The 21,131-nt window shown below is 42.8% G+C and overlaps 2 protein-coding genes across 9 annotated transcripts in view; one reads left to right on the top strand and one right to left on the bottom strand.

Annotated features, from left to right (window-relative positions):
* Positions 1 to 410: 410 nt before the first annotated feature.
* Positions 411 to 2,957, bottom strand: senp8 (SUMO peptidase family member, NEDD8 specific). Its single transcript, XM_035172343.2, has 2 exons — positions 2,842 to 2,957; positions 411 to 1,748 (listed from the first exon to the last, which is right to left on the bottom strand). Exon 2 carries the CDS (start codon positions 1,723 to 1,725, stop codon positions 1,060 to 1,062), a length of 666 nt encoding a protein of 221 aa, XP_035028234.1. The 5' UTR covers positions 1,726 to 1,748; positions 2,842 to 2,957; the 3' UTR covers positions 411 to 1,059.
* A 1,331-nt stretch (positions 2,958 to 4,288) lies between these two features.
* myo9aa (myosin IXAa) overlaps positions 4,289 to 21,131 on the top strand; it is a 99,995-nt gene continuing 83,152 nt past the window's right edge. For all 8 annotated transcript variants that reach the window (XM_047340419.1, XM_047340420.1, XM_047340422.1 and 5 more), the window contains exon 1: positions 4,289 to 4,588. The gene's annotated coding sequence lies outside the window, so the exon portion shown is untranslated. The remainder of the gene's footprint in view (positions 4,589 to 21,131) is intronic.

Below are 21,131 nucleotides of genomic sequence, written 5' to 3'. Positions count from 1 at the left end.
ACTGCGGTTCACACTTTGCCTCCGTTGTGTTGCAGCTTTACTTTGCTGCAATCCATCATGTCCTCTCATTCTTGGGAGTATTATGTTCCTTTCATTCAAACCACAACAATAAGATGTTTGAGTGATAAGCTGTTGCAAAGCCGGGCTGAGGACTGAACTGTATTAGTTTGGTAACACATTTTCATAATACCCATTAATCAAAAGGTAGCACTTAACCAACACAACTGCTTATACACATTTGTTAATTTCTTCTAAGGTGTTATGTGTATTTGAATTCTGATGTAAATTATTGTAAGCATGTTGAAAACGTATTTATTAATGCATCTCGAGCTCAATAAGGCAGCGACTGAGACCTTTAAAAAAAGAAAAAAACATGAAACAAATTCATACTTTTGTGGTTCTACAGATGATAAGTTTGATAGTTTCTTTATGTCAGAACATAACGTACATTCCAGCTCTCACAGGACTCAGTGCACATCTCATCCTCATGCGGCATTTTTCTTTTGAACAGTTTCAGAACTGAATGTTTCTAGTTACAGACGTTTACGGCCTGTTAAAAAAATAAAAGAAAAAAGAAACAGAAATGAATGTGACAAAAAAAAAAGGAGCCAAAGTTAAGATGCACATTCTTCTCGTCAATTCTAGTTCACTTAAAATGACCCTGAGCAGTAATCGGTGTAAACAGTTCTACATTCGCTCCACACTGATGAAAGAAAGTAAGTCAGCGCCGCCTCCTCGTCCACATGAAATATTCTCCATCCTCGATAAATATGTAAGGTGGGAATTCCTTTTATAGGCATGCTGGTGTTCTTTACATACTATCTGCTGCTGTGCATATACACGGGATTAACATGGTACCAATTGTTCAGTGAATCATTAAAGATTTGTAGTATTGCATTCTTTTTTAAAGTCTGTCATAGTGTAATAGCCATCATACAGTGTAATAGAAATATACTTCATATATAGTTAAATACTGTATTCAAGGAGTGCATTCAGAGGCTCCAGCAGTAGATATGTGGTGACTGACAGCTGTTCTGCATATTCTGATGGGGAGACGTGCTAAGGAAGAGACAGCGAGCAGCAGAGGTCGTTCTGAGCCAGACCCTGGATCAGTCTGCACCAGTCGGCCCTCTTCTGGGTGATGTAGGCTGGGGTGATGATTTGCACAGGAAGGCGTGGCGAGCCCTCCACCCTCGCCTTCTCACACAAGGCCTCTGCGATACAGATAACGTACATGCCACAGTCATAGCTGTTCTTCTGTGAAGGGCAGGGCTCCTCCGCAAACAGCGCTTTCCTCCCTGCACCTAAAAAGGGCTCCAGCTTGCTGGCGATGCGCCGTGCGTGCACCGAATTGCCGCCGTTTTGAGAGTCATAGTGGGCAAAGTGGTTGGAGTTGTGATGGTAGACCAGAAGGCTCCAGTGAGATCCTCCCGCGGTCTGGTTGGAGTTGTCGTTCACGGCTAGGAAGACCCAGCGCCGAGAAGCGAGATCCAGCGGCTCCAGAAACATGGCCAACTCATCGGGGCAAGAGGCACACTTGATGAACTGGGTGACCTCGGGGCTGATGAAGATGATGGTCTCCCCCAGGGCTCTGCAGCGTTCGGCGGCTAAGTACTCGAAGGCAAAACCGATGACTTGGTCATTGAGCCAGTAAGGTCCCTCCAGTAGAGACAGATCGGAGCGCCGCAACAGGCTGTCCCGGTAGCTCAGCACCACGGGGTCCATCCTCCAACAGTCAGAGTGTCAGTCTGAAGAACACAGAGGAAGAGTTCAGTGCTGCCGGGTCAGGCATCACAAAATCTATCAGAGATTTAAACAATCATTTAAAAAGAAACCGAATATTTGTTACTTCCATGTTTTTAACTGTATTATTTACTGTCTCGTGAGATTGTAAATCAAAATCAAGTTTACGAACTAGTTCTCTGAACAAATGCAAAATCGATTTCTACCATTAGAAGCCACAAACAGATTTGATGCACTTTTTTTCTATCCATGCTTCATTATGTCTATTCTCCAATACTGTTCAGAGGGAAACTGCTTTAATATTACAACCAATGAAGGTTTTACATAGACTGAACTTCTGAAACACAACACACTGCTGTAGATCTACTAAACATTAAAAGTACGACGGTCAATAGAATCCAATAGAATATAAAATTGGTGCTAAAATGATTCGATGTTAAATCAGATAATAGATTTTTAATTTATGAAGTGACAACACGTATAAAAGAAAAACACTTCCTGGTTACAGCTTTTCCAAATGTGCAGATTCGTCGCTTTTGATTTAAATGATTTTGATAATTTGGACAACTGCTCATTCACAACAGGCTTTGTGAAGGTGTCACTATGGACTCTGTGTACATCTTTATACAAATTCAGCAGAGATTACAACATTAACCAACATAATAATCAGCAGATTAATCATAATGAAAATAATCACTGTTAAAAACCCTGTTTAGTGTTGAAATAACATTGCACATGTAGGAGGTTGTGTGTTTTTCTTTAAGCTAACACAGAAATATCAGGTGGTTTCCTCAGTTTAAAACGTTACTATTAAGTATTTCACGCTGCAGTGTTCGTTACTACGAAGTATTTAAAGTATTTAGAAGCTGTAGTATTACTTTATAACATCTACAGGAGAGTTTAATGGAGCAGAGCGGAGGAAACCCGGAGGTGAGTCACATCCCTGCAATGCGTTTGCAGCGGTTAGCATTAGCAGGCTAACAGCCTCTTCCGCCCTCAGCTTCACAGGAAGAGAAGGAACTTCGCTGTTTTTCACCTCCAGAGTAAAAACCTCGATCTGCTCCATTAACACACGCGCGTGGAATCCGCTGTTCGTACCTGGAACCGACGCATTCAGGGGGAAAGTGTCGTGAAGACTCAGGTCCTGCGCCTCATTGCAGCGGCTGCCGTAAACTGCCGCGGCGAGGGAACGTAAACATTTCACGACAGTGTGGAGGAGGCATGCTCGGCTGCGATTGGCTGCTTTCATCCGGGTACCTGCGTGGTGCTTTCATGAAAGTCTGGTTCATTACAATTTTCTTTATTGTACAATTTTTTTAATGTGTAGAAAATGAGGAGTAAGAGACAAAGCAGACATGAAACTAAAATACTGTGGGACACAATAAAGAAAGAAGTTAAAAATAAAATAAATGAATCTTTATAAAGTTAAAATTCAAAGGGCTGGAGCTTGTTTTATAAACCATATTCTTTCATAATGTGCAAATAGTCCTTAAGGGCTGAGAGAAGTTCATAATGAAACACATTAAGTTTTGCTTCCATGTGTCTGCAGTGATAACACAGGAGTAATTAAAAGTTGTTTTGACAGAGGAAGTCTCCAGATCCTGTAGTAAAGTAAAAGTACTGTACATACTGCAAGGTTACTCCATTACAGGTGCAAGTCAGGTGTTTATAGTGTTAGTGAAGTAAAAGTATAATCGGATGTTTATGTTTTAGCAACATTCTCTTGTTGTCGTGACTCATTTTTTAACTGAGACTGCAACTGATGCTCAATTTCATTATCGATTTATCTGTTGATTATTTGCTGTTTCCTATAAACACAAAAAAATCATAAAAAAAGCAGCAAACCATTACAATCAAGAAGCCAGAACAATTTAACATTTTACATTTTGATCAATACATTAAATTGTATTTTCTTAACGTGTTGGATACTGGAGGCCACCGAACAAACTTTATCTTCTTTTAAATGGCTAAAAATATAGTTTTTATAGATGTGATTTTCCTGGGTTTGTGGTTTGAATTTAGTTTGATATTTTAAGTCACCGTATAACACACATTTTCATACAATGGCTTTCGTTCACCCTTATTTTATTATAATTTTATATTTTTGTCCTTTTATGCAGCTTCTTTTGATTAATGATTACTTGACATTTAAACTGTTTTTAATTTGAATGGGAAGAGCCACATAAATGAAGCAAATAAGTGATGACAGTATTTCATGAAGTCATAACAGGCTATGCGCTTATATTCAGTGTTGTTGAATGAACTGATTGAATTGAATTCTGATTCAGTTCATATGATAAACAGTGATGTGTATAATTATAATTAAACGTGCGTGTCGTCACTGTGTGTGTGTGTGTGTGTGTGTGTGTGTGTGTGTGTGTGTGTGTGCGTGTCGTCACTGTGTGTGTGTGTGTGTGTGCGTGTCGTCACTGTGTGTGTGTGTGTGTGTGTGTGTGTGTGTGTGTGTGTGTGTGTGTGTGTCGCTTCCTCTCCCTCAGCTCCTCCCTCTCTCGATCCTCTCCCCTCCCAGGAGCCAGCGTGAACGCGCACGGCGGCGCGCCTGAGCCTGGCCGCACTGATTAACGAAGCAAAGAGTTTTCAGGGACCGAGCTCACACTCACACACACGCGCAGACACACGCACACGGATGTATTTCCACAGAAATGCGCGAGTTGCCGAGCTGAACCTCGACTGGTCGTTGTGAGGAGCGAGAGAAGAGAACGGGAGGAAACACAGTGAGTGGGAATTAAACCGAGAAGCTCCAGGCTCTGCAGCGCATCCACAGACCGAGAGAGCAGAAACTTGAGCCCCACTTGGAGCTGACTTCAGCGGACACAGCCTGGAGGTAAGAGATGTAGAGTGTCTGCAGCCCGGTGCGGTGCTGTCCCGCAGAGAGAGAGAGAGGGAGAGGGAGTGTGCGGGATGTGGCTCTGGGTTCAGCTGCTGGGTCCACGAATCACTTCAGTCTCTGCAACAAACCTGTTCCTTTAATCTCCTGCTCATTTGCAACACTGTGAACTGTCGCCACGCTTTTAAGGTGTGTACGGGGCTCAGCTGCTGCTTCTGCTGAATGACTTCCAGAGGAGTGTGTGTGTGTGTGTGTGTGTGTGTGTGTGTGTGTGTGTGTGTGTGTGTGTGTGTGTGTGTGTGTGTGTGTGTGTGTGTGTGTGTGTGTGTGTGTGTGTCTGTGTGTGTGTGTGTGTCTGTGTGTCTGTAAAGTTTACTGCTCAGAGACATGTCATCTGAAGCTGTCCTGATGAAATGAAGAACCCCAGCTCTGTTGAAAAAAAAGACCTGTTTGATTCTGTTCTTTACTTGATTCGATTTATGTATTGATATTATAATATTTTCAGAAATTCTTATGCTGTAAGTTCCTCTTTTAACATAAAAAAAACACTGGGAACAACAAGTCAATCACATCTTCTCCAAATCCTAAGTGAGGTCCTTAATTGGCTTGATTTATTCAACCAACAACACAAAACCAGAAAAACATTTTATTTACATGCACACAATTTAAAAACAAGCAGCGAATCCCAAACTTCCAAGAAGCTGAAACTTGCCCGTTTGATTATCAAATAAGTGAGACAGGTCACCTCTCACCAACTCACTTGCATGATTCTCTTTGCAGCTGAAATCCTAATTGTATGATGTCGATTTGTCAGATTTCACCAAGAGATTTGTTTTCACCTTAAATGCTGCAGTTATGCATGAAAGGAAACAAAACAAGATTAGCAGACAAAACAGCATCGGTGCACGTGTAGGATGATGCAGTATAAATAAAGAGTTATTTCTCTTACAGGAGGGAGGGATGTGCTGGTCTGAGTGTGTGGCTCCAGTAAAGTGGGATAAATGTTTCCATGTATTATTTAGCAGAGGTCAGACTCCAGTGGCTGTGATGCAGTGGGAGCAGTGCAGACTGCAGAGCAGCTGTAATTGAACAGGGAGGTCTAATGGGGTGAAGAAGCTGCTGAATCATGGGGCGTATGTACGACTCAGTCAGCGAACTGAGAGACGACGTTGTACAACACTTAGACGTCCTGCTTCTTCTGTGTCGTATGTAGGTTTATGGATTTTTTATTTTATCTGATGTGGTGTGTGTTGCTCAAGAGAGGCCTTATCGTCCCTGTAGCTTGTCGTACTTGCTGATTATCTTTATTTTTTGAAGGAGCAGTTTTCAGTAAAGAGATGGTAAATAGACTGAAGTTATAAAGTGTGTTTCCAGTCTTATCGAGTCACAGTCACCCTTTCATACAGCGCTTTGTCTATCACACACCGCAAGGGGTGCAGTATCTTGCCAAAGTTAGGCATGCATACTGGAGGAGCGAGGGATCAAACCACCAACCTTCTGTTTCGTGGATGACCCACTTTACCCCCTGAGCCACAGTCGCCCTGTATAAGTGCTGGTTTGTAATGCTAACACAACGCTTCAGCATAAAAACATTTAGTGTGGCCAGAATCCAGCTATTTTCTAGTGCCGGGTCAGAGGTTACATCTTGTGTCCTACATATCCTGTGATGGATTTTTAAAAACACTTCTATTGATGATGGAGTCGGTCCCCACTTTGCAGCTGTAACAGCTTCCACTCGTCTGGGAAGGCTTTCTACAAGGTGTGTGTGTGTGTGTGTGTGTGTGTGTGTGTGTGTGTGTGTGTGTGTGGTCAGACCATGATGTTGGACGAGAGGGCTCCACTGGCTCGCACTCTCCGTTCTAGTTCCTCACAAAGCTGTTGGATGGGGTTGAGGTCAGGGCTCTTCGTCAAGTTGTTCCACACCAAACTCACCCAACCGTGCCTTTAGGGACCTGTGCGTGGGCAGAGTCATACAGGAACAGAGGAGGGTCCGTCCCCAAACTGTAGACTTCCTCCAAAATGTCTCGGTAAGCTGAAGATTTCCCTTCACTGGAACTAATGGGATGTCCAATGGGACTGAAAGAAACACCTGAATTCGATGATGAAGAGGTGTGTCCATATAGTGTAAGTGTATCCAAATTCAAAACCCCCGATCATCTCACTGTATTGATCTGACAGTGAAATATGAATTTTATTAGATGTGGAACAGGATTTCTGTTTTTGTTGGAGCTAAACGTCTTCATATCACGCTGCTGTGGCAACTTTTGAGATAAGATGAGATTGACTTTAACTTATCTAAGGACCACGTACAGTATCTGCTGTAAAAAAACAAAAACAGGGACATGCTTATGCATACACACACACATACTGTTATTAACAAACACATTGTACAACACATACTAAAAATATATCATATGGCCTCAGAGATTTATCTTGACTGACTTGTTTTTGTCTTTTAGATTTAGTAGAAACCATTATTTCATTGATTCACATCCGATTCATAGTAGCTGAGTTCCCCCTGAGAGCTGGTCCTGTGCTCAGATCGGTACAGGTGATGAGAGTAAAGTGGGCCTGTCCTGCAGGAATGTGAGGTCTGAGAAGACACAGCTGCTGTAGCATGAGAGGCGGCCGAGGCCGAGACTCCGGCAACTGGTCCCCGTCGACATCTGACACCCCACAGGCCCCCGTGTCTGCTATTTCTAAGAAGAAGACGAGAAAAAAATAACCCTGGCCTCAGTTTGTATCAGCGTCTGTTTTGGGAGGATCTCACCGACACCACCTGAAAGCTTCAGTTTGAGTCGTTGCAGGAGCTACTTCGTACAGATGTGGTTATATAAAGGTTTCCAGGATTTGGATAAGACGAAACATTTTACCTGACACATTTTGATGAAGGTGCACATGTCATGAAATCACAAAAAAAATGTCTGCAGTTCATTCTCACAGCTACATACATGTGCTATTCAGGCACTAAACATGAACTCTGGAAGAATGTCTGGAAAATTGGGCCCGGACATTTTCCAGAGTTCGTCTTCCACATGTGAAGAACGCAGCAGGAGACTTTTGGGGTCAGACGCGTTCACAACAACAGGAAAATGTCTGTAGCATTCAGGCGAGGGGCGGAGCATGTTTTTGTTTACATGCAGGCGTCTTCTACATTTAAGTCACGCCTCTTTGATCCTGAGATATTTGTGTTCTTCCAGTTTCGTGTCCATCATGTGTTGGACACCTCATCAACTCATCCACTCTCCCTTTTACAAGACATTTTCCTGCTGTTCTCTCACATGGACTCTGACATTTTCCGTACATTTTACTAGAGGACTGCCGGAAAAGTTCAGGAAAATACTCAGAGCACCTGACTTTTCATTCATACCTCCAGCCCCTTTGGAAAATTTCAGGGAAATTACTGCGTGTCTGAAAACTACTTAAGAGAAACAACTCATGACTTTAAGTTTTGGTTGTCGTACATTGTGTCCTGTCGCTCAGTGTCCTTAAGTTCAGGTTGATTCATTTCTGATTCACACTGAAACTGCATGAAATGTGCTGTTAATCAGTCACCGGTAAAGATGGTGGCTGTAATGCAAACATGAGATTTAGTAAGATTCCTCAGTGTTTTACAACCACTCTCTGTTTCATAACTTTAGTTTCAACATTGTAGGTTGATAAGAATCGGTTCACTTACGTGCCCCTTGTACATGTCGGGGAAATTTGACAAAAGCCTCTGGTATAAAATATTTATAAGCAGTAAAACAACTTGATATATTTAATCCAATGTTCTTTTAACAGTGTGATATTTATTTGGTGAAAGAAAGTATGTGAGGGGGAAAAAAGCAGGTTTGCATTCGCTGCTTTAAGTTAACCACACTGACCTACATACATTATATGACCACTTCATCGGGTTTCTGTAGAATTCCAGCTCTGGGAATAAGGTCACAACATTTATCCCAGATTTCATCTCATTGTTCTTTAAAAACTGAGTTTTGGAAAAGTGCAGCGACTCTTCAAAGAGCCTATTTTGTTCTGCAGATGATTAAGTTAACAATCCTCCGTGTTGTGACTAGTTCTTTGCACGTCCACGACAGCGCCCGAGAGCATTGATCCTACAGTCTCTACCATAATCTGAAAATGGGAATGACCCCATCATCAGCCCCTGGAGGAAACACACATGATCGGCACGTCCTGAAATGTGATGTGGCCGCAGGATTGTATGGCGTAAATGATTGGCATGCACATGAAGTCAATAAAGAGGAACCTGCTTGTGTTGCACTGAACAAAGCTCCCCATTCTTTAGTAAGCCATTATATGAGGGGGCTTTGGCCTCAAAGGCTCAGCTTCCCTGCATTTTGCATTTCCCCTCATTAACTCACTGGTGCTAACAGTAGCTGGAGTGAGATGGAAAGAAGAAAGTGCATTGTGTTGTTCTTTGCAATTTTGTTAACGTGAAATGAGCTTAACTTGTCCTTTTTTTTTTAATGAATCCCTCAAAATGGGAAACAGAGTCGACAAACAATACGGATCTGTTTGGAAGCTCAGTTTGTATTAAATTACATTCCATCCTCCAAGGTTTTATCCAAATATCAGAGAAAAGAGTATCAAGGCCTTGAGTTTCTGTTTTATAAATAGTCTCTGATTAATCTTGGCCTTCCATTATTCAAAGGACTGTGTGAATTGAATGATGATGTTAGATGCTCACTTGCATCCTAATGTCTTTTAGTGCTTTGAAGTGAATGGTTAGTGGCTTTGATGATCACGTAGGAACTGCTAATCAGTGTAAGAGGAATCTTAATATGGCAAAGTGTAAACACACTCATAAAACGATACTTAGGTGAAGTTACAGATGTCCGATAAGTAAAACCTACGCATGGTGTCGCAGGTTCAGGGACAGAACTCTGCAGTTTACAGTGGCCATGTTACTGCTGGGTCCTGGCAGCACAGAGCTGGAAACTAAAGTTGTTATATGCTGAATTTCCGTGTGTCGCACAGCTGTGACAATAGCTACCGGCCCCCTGCAGCCTCATGGTACAGACAGGACAGGGCCGATGGTTAATCCTCAGGCATGTGCTGTTGTGTAATGGTACACAATACTGTCCGTTTGCAGAGCAGAGCAGCCATGAAACTACTTTAACCATCAGTCAGAAGTGCAATGGTCTTGTTGAAGCGTTCGTGTATGTCGTAGCACCAGGAAATATTAAAATACTTATTTGGATGTTTTGTCTCCAATTGTGTATGTTTTGTCTTTGTTTCTTAACAGTCAGCCTTTAATATTGAAACCTCAAGGAAATTATTAATTGTACTGTTTGTTTATTTGTTTGTTGGTTGGTGGGGGATCACACAAAAACTACTGACAGGATTTTACGAAACTCGGCAGAAGGATGGGTCAAGAAAGAACCCATTCAATTTTGGCCTTAATGCGAACAAAGTGGTGCAAGAATTCATGGATCTTGATGAAAGACATATTTAGGGGACTGATATCTATGATTGTGTGTAATTTGGTGCAGTTTGATTGAATTTACTGGGACTTTTTGGGGCCTTGGGGCGGGTTTGTGTTCTGCTGAGTGACGTTCTACTTTATTTCTGGAGTACAAGTCAAGAGAACAGGAAGAGAGAAAGTTAAGAGCAGTGTCTCTACACTGCTGTTATCTGTGAGATTCTGTCAGTTTACAGTAGTCTGTGCACTGTCAGGACGAGGCAGGAGGGGAGGAAGAGCGGAGATGGTTGCGGGTAACTGACAACAAACAGTGCGGCCCCGAGACAGGCTCGCTAATAGTTGGCAAACTTCTCCTGTGTAATTTATTGTAGTTATCAGTAAACCAGATGACATAGGCTACTTAAAGAGGAAGTCTAATTATTTACCGTGGACTTCTGACCAGAAGAGTCTGAGTTCCCCGTTCTTTTACTTTGCCAACTTTCATCCTTATTACTCCCACTGATGTGTTCCAGATCGGACAGTAACTGCAGTGACTTTCTCTTTCTTTGTGAACTCTGCACAATGTGGAGATTCCCTTTCACACATGGAGCACACAACAGGAGACCGTCCATGTCAGACGTGTTCTCACCTACTGGTTTAGATGAGAGGTGGTGCCTGGGAGGCTGGACAATGGTCCTGCTCTTTTCACACACTGGCTCAATGGGACACTACACAGACTTTGTGCTACAAGGGACTGGCCGGGTAAAGCCGTAATGTCTGGTCCAGTTGATTCGGACATTTGGTTTCTGACAAACAGCTCCTCCGGGTCATGTCCAGATAAGTTCAGGGTTGCAGTAGTAAAAGCACTATGATGGAACGATTATGGTCAGAAACCCTGGAGAGGATTAGATGGTCCCTACTGTCTCCACAAAGTCAAAGTCCTCCACCCAGCCGGAGAGAGCCTACTTAGAAGTGAAGCGGTCTCATCTTAGCGAATGTTCCTGCTCTGCGTGCCGTGCTGACTAACGTGCACTACAGAGCAGATGAGCTACGGAAATAGAATCAAATGGATTTGAAAATGGAGAGTCTGAGCCGGTATGAGCTGACTCAGGGCTCAGATGGAGGGTGGGACTGGTCTGACCTTTCTAGCTGTGAGACTGAGGTATTGTTCCGAGAGTGGACTCAGTAGTTTACTTCTCGATGCCAATTCTCTGTCGATACTTGTTCTCGTTTGGTGAAATAAGTGCATGTCATTTTGTGTCAGGACAATGAACCTTTGCATGACCGACTGCCCAGTGAACACGCAGTACGCTCTCATGCACACACAAATGACAGGTACATAAAGGGCAGGAGTTATACTGAGGTCTGCCAGCCTGCTGAGGATGGTAAAAACTTCTTGAATGTTGCGGATGTAAATTACTGAAAGTTAGTGTTATTGTCTAATCTCCTGAATCCTTGTATTCCTGGATCCACATTTTTGTGTGCATCTCTGTTTTTATATATATTGAATGAACAAAAGTATATCATACAAGAGGCTTAATGCTTGTTCTTTCATGTCTACAAACTCTTATCTGTCTTGGTCATGGTTTTTGTTGTTCTCCACACGTACGCTAGAAACTCCAAAATAAAACAAGACCATGCCTGCTGTGTGGGGTAGTCATAAGGCATTCTGGGAAATAAAACTCAACTTATAGTTTAGTTTGTGAAAGCTCTTAGAGTCTCACTAACGTCTAACCCTCATCTCCTTGAAGCCTGCAACCAAACCTGCGTTATCATGACACTGCAGCTCTCGCTGTCTGTCTCTCTGTCGACTGCGGCTTCGACTGCACCACCAGGCTCAGATTTCAAAAAGGCTGCGGTCTGCTGCAGGCAGCGAGACAGCAGTTGTCCCCCGTCCTCACAAGAGACAGCGAGAGCCTCTGTAACACTGCCCTGTAATTACAGGTCATGTTTTTTCCTAATACGCGAAACAGATGTGCTTAAAATTATGCTTAACTTTCAGAACCCGGGTTGGACGCAGTGACCTGTCATTACTATCAGCTGGTGAAGGCGAACACTGCTGCTGTCCTGTTTGGGATTTGGATTTGAAATAGATTCTCAAATCCAAATCAATAACTTTATTTCTCTTTTCTCTCCGTGTCAAAATAATCAAGACAAGTTAAAATAATATTTTCACAAAAACCTTATGTTAGTAAAGTTCAGTCAAACTTTTTAAATAGTATCTTATAAACCACAAACCATGAATATATTGATATGACTGAATCGGTTACATAAATATATTTAATTTATGGTTTCTTGTTGGGATGGTATATTTCAAATTTGTTTCCATGAACCGTTCAACTTTGCAGACTTTCTTTCGGTACCTTAAAATTCAGTTTGTCGTGATTTACATTTACAAGTAAACAGGATTTGACAGCAGACTGAACTGTCGGATGTGAGTCTGTTCTCATGTGGTGGGTTTGTTTCATTTGCTGCGCGTCGAGTATGAAAACATATAAAATACACAGACTAGCAAACGTGTCCATAATTTTACTTTTGCATCGGCAACATCTGATATATTACATTGTCACATTTGCCTTTGATCTCATGGTGCCCACTCATGCTCCATAATTCATGGTGATGTGAGTGTAGGTGTTGAATGCCCTCAAGGAAGAAATCCTCCCTGTGTCATTGTGCGGCGCATCACAAAGGAAATCCTGACAGCTAATTTAATCATATTCACTGCAGCTAATTGTCCATGAAGATGAAATATTTCATATGCGTCGCGTTAAGGTTAAAACGGAACTCGGTGTCTTTTCAGGTGTTTCTGCGGCTTGTTCAAAACGAGTTCTTGCCTTGAAATGTCTTGAATATGATTTTGACATATCTTTGGATCTTTGGTTGGATCATCAAATGCTACTTTCTCGCTTTTAAAAGTGTTTTCAGTAAAATTGTATCAAGCACATTGAAACAAAACTACCAAATCCCATTTTCCTTCATCTCCTTTGTTTGATCATTTTCATAATGGTCTTGAATGTAACTTTTGCGAAACCTGCAGAAACCTTTGTCGTTGTCTGTTAGCTTGACTTGCTCACAGGTATCCACAGTAGGAAACAGTGTTCATCTCGTTGTGCACATTACAGGACATGTGCGCTCATCACTGTGAGGTTGGAGGCATCTTGGCACTAAGCTGTGTGAGTAGTTACAGTCATTACTGCTCATCTCCGCTCAGCTATGAAAGACGAGATGAGTCCTTTTGGCATTCGCAGCCTTGCGTACTCTGGGTGTGTGTCTGTGTGCGCGGATGATTCCTGTTAACCATTCCTCTGTGTTTATGTATATAATGTGCGTTTAAGTCTTTTACGTTTTAAATGCAGCCCATCTGGAAAGTTGTCTTTCACTTGCTGAACATTTCTGGAGGAAACGTGCCGGTGTCCTGGCTGCTCCTCAGCGCTGGCTTCCCCCGGGCCAGGGGCGGGTGAATGGGTCCGTTTGGCCCAACAGACCCTCTTTCTGAGGGGGAAATGGAGTGTGCATAATCCAGGTCAATGATACCTCCTAGTCCCTCACCGTCTTCCTCCTCTTCTCCTCCCTCCTCTTCTTTCGTCTCCTCAACCTCCGCTGCTTCGGTTGCTTTGATAACGCCTCGCTGCCGACAGTACATTTTGAGGGCACGGCCCATTTACTGAGGTTTCTAACTTGTGAGGGACGTAAAAAAACAAAATTAATACAAATATCTCAGGCTGAAAAAGAGAAGCCGTACACATAGAAGACGCAGACAAAGATTTCAACAAGGAAAGACAATAAGATTCGAGAGCTTTTGGTGATGAGGGCTGACTCCAGTGTTGATGTGTCATGTCCTGCCTCCTGCTGCTCTACCCAGACGTTACCCCTGAATGCTCCGGACATTTTCCTGTTGTTGTTGTAAACGCTTCTGACCCGAACAATCTCCTGCTGCGTTCTTCATATGTGAAAAGAAAACTCCGGAAAATGTCCAGACCCAATTTTCCTGATACTTTCCAGATGTCATGTCTAAAAGTGGCTACAGAAAGATACAGGATGTTTGACACTGATACTGATATGGACATTTGACTGATCCTTATATTTAAATTTTTTAAATTTTTTTAATTGCTCCTTAGAAATGCACTGGGCAGGACAGTTAAAAAACATCTATCGTCTCGACTCTGTAGTGGACAAACTAGACTTCTTGGCATTTCTCTTCACTAATATATCTGCAACTATTTAAAACATGTTAATATATCAGTTAAATATCTATTTACAAAGGCAGAAGGTATGGCTCTTTTTTTTTTTTTATCTATCATGCCATATTTTCAGTTCTGTTCCACGCTGCACTTGTGGTTATTGAAGTTGGAAAATATCTCCCACAGTTAAAAAAAGGTTAAAAGGCCTCTCTACTGTTTTAATGTTTCTGAAAACATGCTGTAAAACACCCCCCATATTGATTCAATTAACCTTTTTCATTATATTGTGGAAGGAAGGAATTGAACATATAGATTTTCTGCATATGATGACTTTTATGTCTTTTTTTTTTAAAGCAGTAGCTATTGATGTTCCTTCCATTCGTTCGCCTCTTTTACTGCGGGGTGGTGCACTTTTCCTACTCCGTCGGCCAAATGTAGCCTGTGCAGCGTCATATTGATATTTCCAGAGCGAGAATGGAGTCTGAAAGGGGGGGGAAACATTTTTTCCACTCTCTAAAACAATAAAATGTAAATGTGAGGTCAGTCTAAGAGCAAGGGCCTTGTTTTAGACTCAGTCGTCATACAGTACAAACTATTTTCTCCTCTTACAGTAGCTTAATGAGACTATAATTCAGATAATTACAACGTGTGGAGTTAAGGGGAACGCGGCGGGGCCTGAAGAGAGAACTGCGCTCACAATGCCCCGGGAAGTGCACCGGAGTTCGTGGAGTATGAAGGAAAATGCTTTGATCGCTGTTATTATCACATGTAATCATCACATCAGTCGTTTCCTTGAAGCCACGCTGGCTTCTGATAACAGCGGGTCAATGAAGCATTAGCTCACACTTCTCTAGTTTTATGTCTTTGACTGAACTGCACTTTGGTTCAATACATATGTTCATGCACATGCTTTTACTTTGTCAAGAAACGAGAGCAATCATGTGGATGGATGAATAAAAAGCTGCTTTTCAGACCTGCACTGAAGTCCTAACATTTTCCTGAAACTTTCCAGAGGGGCTTTTTGTGAGAACGCAAATGTCTGAGTCGGTTGCTCTGAAATCCTTTTGGAACTTGTCCTGCCAGCTAAATGTTAAATGTCTGGAAAATGTCCTCGTGGGAATAGAGTAGGAAGTTTTACAGAAAATTCCCAGCGAGCAGACGTTTCAATGACGTTTCTAACATGTGACAGACACAAACGCAAATATCTCAGGATGATAAAGAGGATGATAAAGTGCTGTGTTCTTTATACCTGAAAGGCAAACTCCAGACATTTTCCAGAGTTCCTGTCTGAAACCAGCTCGTGCACCAAGCGTAGGAGGCAAAGAGAAGTTGGTGTATTTGTGCATAAAAGCAGTTTTGGTGGAGATATCAAAAACGGAAAGAGAGCAGCAGTTGAGCGGCAGATTTGGAGACAGGCACCGGGTTTGTGGATTTCTTTGGGGGCAGCTCTGGAACTAGACATGCAGGTTCTAACAAAAAGCATCAGTGGTACGTGCTCTTCATGCTGTGGAGTCGGCACCATATGCCACTCGAGTTCCCACTGTGTGACCGTCTGTGACTGTCTAAAGTGTCACATGACTGGTTGTGTTGCATTGCAGAGAGCCTTCTTCTTCTTTTAGTGCTGGTTCCCCTGCACTGAAGAGTGTGAGGTACCTGGTCTCTGTCTCTCTGTCACCACAGCCTCATGTTGTTATTTTGGGGGTTTGGGATATTTTTTAATGTTCAAAAATCATGCTACTGATATTATTTAGATAAAGAACTTAAAAATTATAAAAGTAATCGGAGCAGTTTTTGCAGAAGGTGAAATAGATGACGGTGTAGTTAGGGTGTTGTTATGTCGAAGCACTTCCCGTCTCACCCATAGAGCTGCTGTCGTTGGGAGTGGACACAGGAAGTGGAATTCTGCGCGGCAACAACAGAGGAGTGGTGCCGTTCACTCCTCTGTTTCATTCAAGGCTGCATTTTTTAAATATCAGCTCCTGTCAGCAGCTTGTGGCAGAGTGTGAAGGCTCGGCGTCTGTTTGATGACGGCCACCATTAACTTAAATGGATTAACCACCAAGGAACCGTGAGAGAATTGTCTTGCAGGACGAACGTGACACGGCAATCGCTCGTCACCACTCACATGAAGTGTGTGTGTGTGTGTGTGTGTGTGTGTGTGTGTGTGTGTGTGTGTGTTGTGTGTGTGTGTGTGTGTGTGTGTGTGTGTGTGTGTGTGTGTGTGTGTGTGTGTGTGTGTGTGTGTGGTGTGTGTGTGGGAGCGACCATGTTCCCATTCCTTCTGGCCTCTCTATCTCTTTTTATGAGGGTCTATTAACACAAATCCAACCGTCATTTACAAGCCTCGGACTTTGGAATTGTTCATTTTTTTCTCTGTTCAAACATGAAGTTAATTAACAACGTTTGATGCCTGTGTTGTAGAACTCAGGGACCCAATAAGTGAGAGGCACAGAAACTACAGAGTGTAGATATCCCAGCACAAAGTAACATGCACCGCTCTGTCTTTTACAATGTCCTCTGTATAAATGTCCTTCCTCTGCCGGCTCCCTCCACTCTCTCTCCCGTCCACTTCTGGCAACAACAATAATAGTTCCTTACACGGCGAAGTTGGGCTCTTAATTTAGCAAACACACATGGCATTTCCTCCAGTGTCATATTCCCCGTGTTGCTTGTGTCACCTGTTGCTGTTCGGCCGGTGGAATGTGGAGGGAGTTGGTGTAGGCGCAGCGCTTCATTCAGAGCGAGCAGCCGCGGTTATCCTCCGCTGTGTGCACAGACGGGCCTAAGGGGCCTTCAGTCATTTGTAATTACCGTGTGGACAGTGATTACAGTGTGGACGCGTTCCAGCCGGGCTCTGGCCTCACGGACTCAGATGTCTCGATAACACGCCCGTGCTAAGAAGTTGTAGTTTGTTAATGGATTGATCCCTCCGCTCTTTCTTTTCTCCTGTTTCATCTAAGTGATTTCTCAGTTTGTTGTGGTTAAGGGGTTTTCATCGCGATTCCCTGAATTTCCTGAAGGTTTCCACTGACTTCTATGTCTAAAATGCCACGTGGACCTGAAATGAAAGCAAAGAAATAAGAATTTAAAGGACAAGACAAGTTTTTTTGTGTGAAAGTTTTAGTTCCTAAGCTTCAAACCCTGCATGCTTTATTTCTTTAGCCCATTTTCAAATGTTTACTGCATTTCAGTGCAAATATAATGTGAGATAGGAAAAACAAGCACCCTGATGCTCACTTGGATGAACCCAGAGAGTCAGCAGATTGTGCTTTTGTACATAAATGGGTGGAAAAGGTAGAAAAACAGCATCCGATTGATCTAAATCTTGGCGCAGCTCCAGATTGGGGGAGCAGATTCTGTGTGTTGCTGAAATCGTGGACTAAACCAGCCATAAGACAAACTGTTGAACTTCATCGACAATAAGTCCAAGGCGTGATGTCCTATTTCTTTAATTTCTCGCCCCTTCCTTTCTTCCGCTCTCACTCTCCATTTTCCCACAGCTCAGATTTCAGGAAACCAACATCCTCTTCGCTCTCTCTCTCTCGGTCCGTTTCCGTCTCTGAATCTCCTTCATTTTCTCCATCTCGCCGTCTGCTCCGTCTTTTCTCCCTCCTGCTCTAACTCTGAGTATTTCGGTCACAGCTCACGTTCCACACCCCGGTCACCACCTCCTAGTCATTAGCAGCTACAGAGACTTGAGAGCACAACATGTGCTGTGCTGTGTTTTACTGCCGGGCCTTGAAACCATGTTACTGTCAGTGCATGAGAAAGAAGGAGCTTTCCTCCTCGGCCTTAATTGACAAGTTAATTCAGGAGGGAAACTATTTATCTCCACTCCCTGAAGTTCTGCGGGACTCTGATGACATAAGAGTGGTAAATCTGGCTGAACTAGATATTAAGGACCTACTGGTGTATTTATTGGAGATAATAAGCACCACATAACATTGCAACATTTGCAAGTAGGTGAATTTGTGTGGGTAATGGGGGTTATTTCGGGGGTCATGGGCTGAAAAAGTCATAAAGTCAAGTCGCTGAGGATACAAGTTAAGTATTGTAAGGTAAGAATCAGATTTATAGCCGATTTCAAGATTTACCCTGATGTGAATCCTTGTGATTGGCAACTCCAGCTTGGTTGTTAAATATCAGGAAAAACCTGAAGGAGACTGCGACTCTACTTCAGATGTCGAGCTTCTTTCAGACACTGCAATCACAAAGACGCTGCTCAGAGAAACTATTTCCTGTGTTGGCAGATCTGCAGTTTCTGTCATTCCCCCCAGAAAAGAGTCCAGGTTCCGCTGCACTGAGCACAGCCCACACATCAGAGCTTTGAGGGAGAATTAGCGCGTATTAACTGCAATTTAAACTCAACCCCAAAACCAAACTGTTCAAGACGCTGACTAAAATGTTGGCATCCCGCGCTCCTTGTTTTCCATTTACCCAAATTAGCGTCAAACACGGTCATTCAGCAGCGAGTTAAACACAGGGAGAGGAAACAACAGGCGGCTGAGCTGTATCCTCATGTTACAGTCAATTTACCACATGGTCGAGGAAAAGAAGGTAACCTCCGTCAACCATTCACTTTAACACGACCTCGCTGGCCGGGCTCAGTAATGGGTTTTCACAACAGTAGCCAGGCTTAGTCAACTGTACCTGGGTTGTGTTGACTCTGGGGGCTGCAACCAACAAGTGATTCTTTTGGTGATTATATTAACGTCATATTAACGCTTAATTGTTTTTTTAAATGTCATAAAATCGCGAAAAATGCCCGTCACACTTTCCAGAGTCCAAAGTGACATCAAACGGCACAAATGTAAAGATCCGCAGAATACAATAATGTAAATCAGAGACAGATGAGAGGACGGAACACAGCGGAAAATGGCACAGCGACAGTAATGTGCTGGGTTTGGTGACGTAGACACTTCTCGAAGGGGCTGTTTGGTTAAACCACTGCTGCCAACACGCGGTCCAGCTGGATCATGCTCCCCTAGCTTCTTTCCGTTTTTCCTCGTACTGCGATTTTTAAAATCCGACCGAGCTTGTTTTCAGAATTGTACATCATTTCCTTTTATTAACAATTTACAACGTTTAATGACTCACAATGCCGTTACACGCTGGTCTGACCAGATCTAGAAACGGCAAACTTTTTAAGCTGCAGATGTTTGGCCCCTTTTCCTTGATTTATTACTTAAAGGATTATTAGTTTTCTGTCAATCATCCAGTGAAATATTTATTAAACAACTTGAGTTTACTCTGCAGGTTTTTCCCGTTTCCACTGTTATGTTACTTCAGTCAATGCTAGAAATTAAGTTTTTATAATACTTGTTTGCTGGACTACGTTCAACCGGTGAATAAACCAGATCACAATCTTTAACAGTTAACTTCTGTGAGTACCTTATCTTTGCTATAAACATCTTCATTGATGCTGCAACCAGTACAGATAGCTGCATAATGTACGGTGGCCCTGAGAGCTCAGTGCACTGCAACTTCAGAAAACACATGCAAACGGACAATGAGTTAATTAAGAAAATGCTCATTATTCAATGTGTGACTTTATTAAAGTTACTTAAGAAAATGAGCTAAAATGTAAGAAACCCGCTCAGTTCATCATTCGTTGTGAAACACTTTTATCAGCTGTGCTACTTGCAGCGTGTTTGTCTCTTTGGTTGAGTTGTGAGTACTTGCAGCACATCTGTTGTCAATTTTATGCTGTTTTCTGAATTTGCTTGTGTGTTTTGCTTGTGTTTGCTTAAGTCGCTGTGTGTTGCTCTCTCATGGCCTCTGTAATAATGTCATATTGTGGCAGAAAACAAACATTTTGTCTGCGAACATTTAACTGTATGAACTGTTGTGGTTTAGTTGTGTGTGTGTGTGTGTGTGCTGTCGTTTTGAAGACGCAGCGTTAGTCGTTTTTTGCTCGAGCGAGAGAATTTGTATCTCTCTGCTTGACAAGGTCAAGGCCTCCCTCTCCCTCTCCCTCTCCCTCTCTCTCTCTGAGCTGCAGAGTTGCCTGCAGGCCGACGGTGAACTAGTTGTGTGGGAAGCTGCAGAGGCAGAGTTGTGTTACACATTGATACGTTTGGCTCAGAGGAACGATGACCTGTAATTATGTCTATGTGTGAGTTTGTTGAACATGCCGGTGCTCGTATGGCACGGCCACGTCCACATCAATCAGGTGACCCGTCCACTCCTCTCATGCTGCAGCTGGAGATAGTGAATCTACTTCTGCGGTCTGAGGTATCGTCCACTCTATGGTGGATAAGTCTCTCAGGAAGATGCCTTGAACTTGTAAAAACAACCTGCATCTATACGAGATTTTCAGGTAGTTTTGGAAAAGTTAAAACTGCCACAATTATGAGCCAAATCGCCGCAAGTTACATTTCCTTGTATTGAATACTTTGCATTTCATCCTGCATCTAGGAGCGGGGGGAAGACAGATCCCTAAAGAAGATAGATTACTAAAGCTTCATACAAAGCCTGCTCTTCATGATCATGATCACTTGTCATGTCTGATCAAGGCAGAACTCACAGTTTAGCTGCACTTATTTTCATTTAACTTTTCTCTGTTGATCGTGTATACAAACTGAAATGTTTCGGTTAAGTTTTTATTCCTTGAAATGCTGCAGGTATTGTTATGTTACCTTCACTTTCTTAATTTCTATTGTGCGACGCGTAATCACACATTCCTCTCGAAGGTCAGCATTTTTTGTTTTCAGTGGCTCGTGCCCATCCCTTTTCTTCGGCTGGTTTTATGACTGCTTCTACTGTAGGTGTTTTATGTCTGAAGTGTAATTTCCTCTGGGGGGCTGGGCCGGTTTCTGAAGGCAGAGGCCTTATTAACAGTGGGGAAATGGGTTTCTGTGTGGTGGTATGCACTCTGCTCCGCACAGTCTCTCTCTCTCTGTGTCTTATCTGTTTCTTATCTGTGCTGTAACACGCTGCCATCATTAGCTTCTTC

Source organism: Hippoglossus stenolepis, chromosome 1 (assembly GCF_022539355.2).
Source record: "Hippoglossus stenolepis isolate QCI-W04-F060 chromosome 1, HSTE1.2, whole genome shotgun sequence".
NCBI classification, from domain to species: Eukaryota; Metazoa; Chordata; class Actinopteri; order Pleuronectiformes; family Pleuronectidae; genus Hippoglossus; species Hippoglossus stenolepis.
Note: the sequence above shows the minus strand (reverse complement) of the source record. Positions and strands in the feature narration are given on the sequence as shown.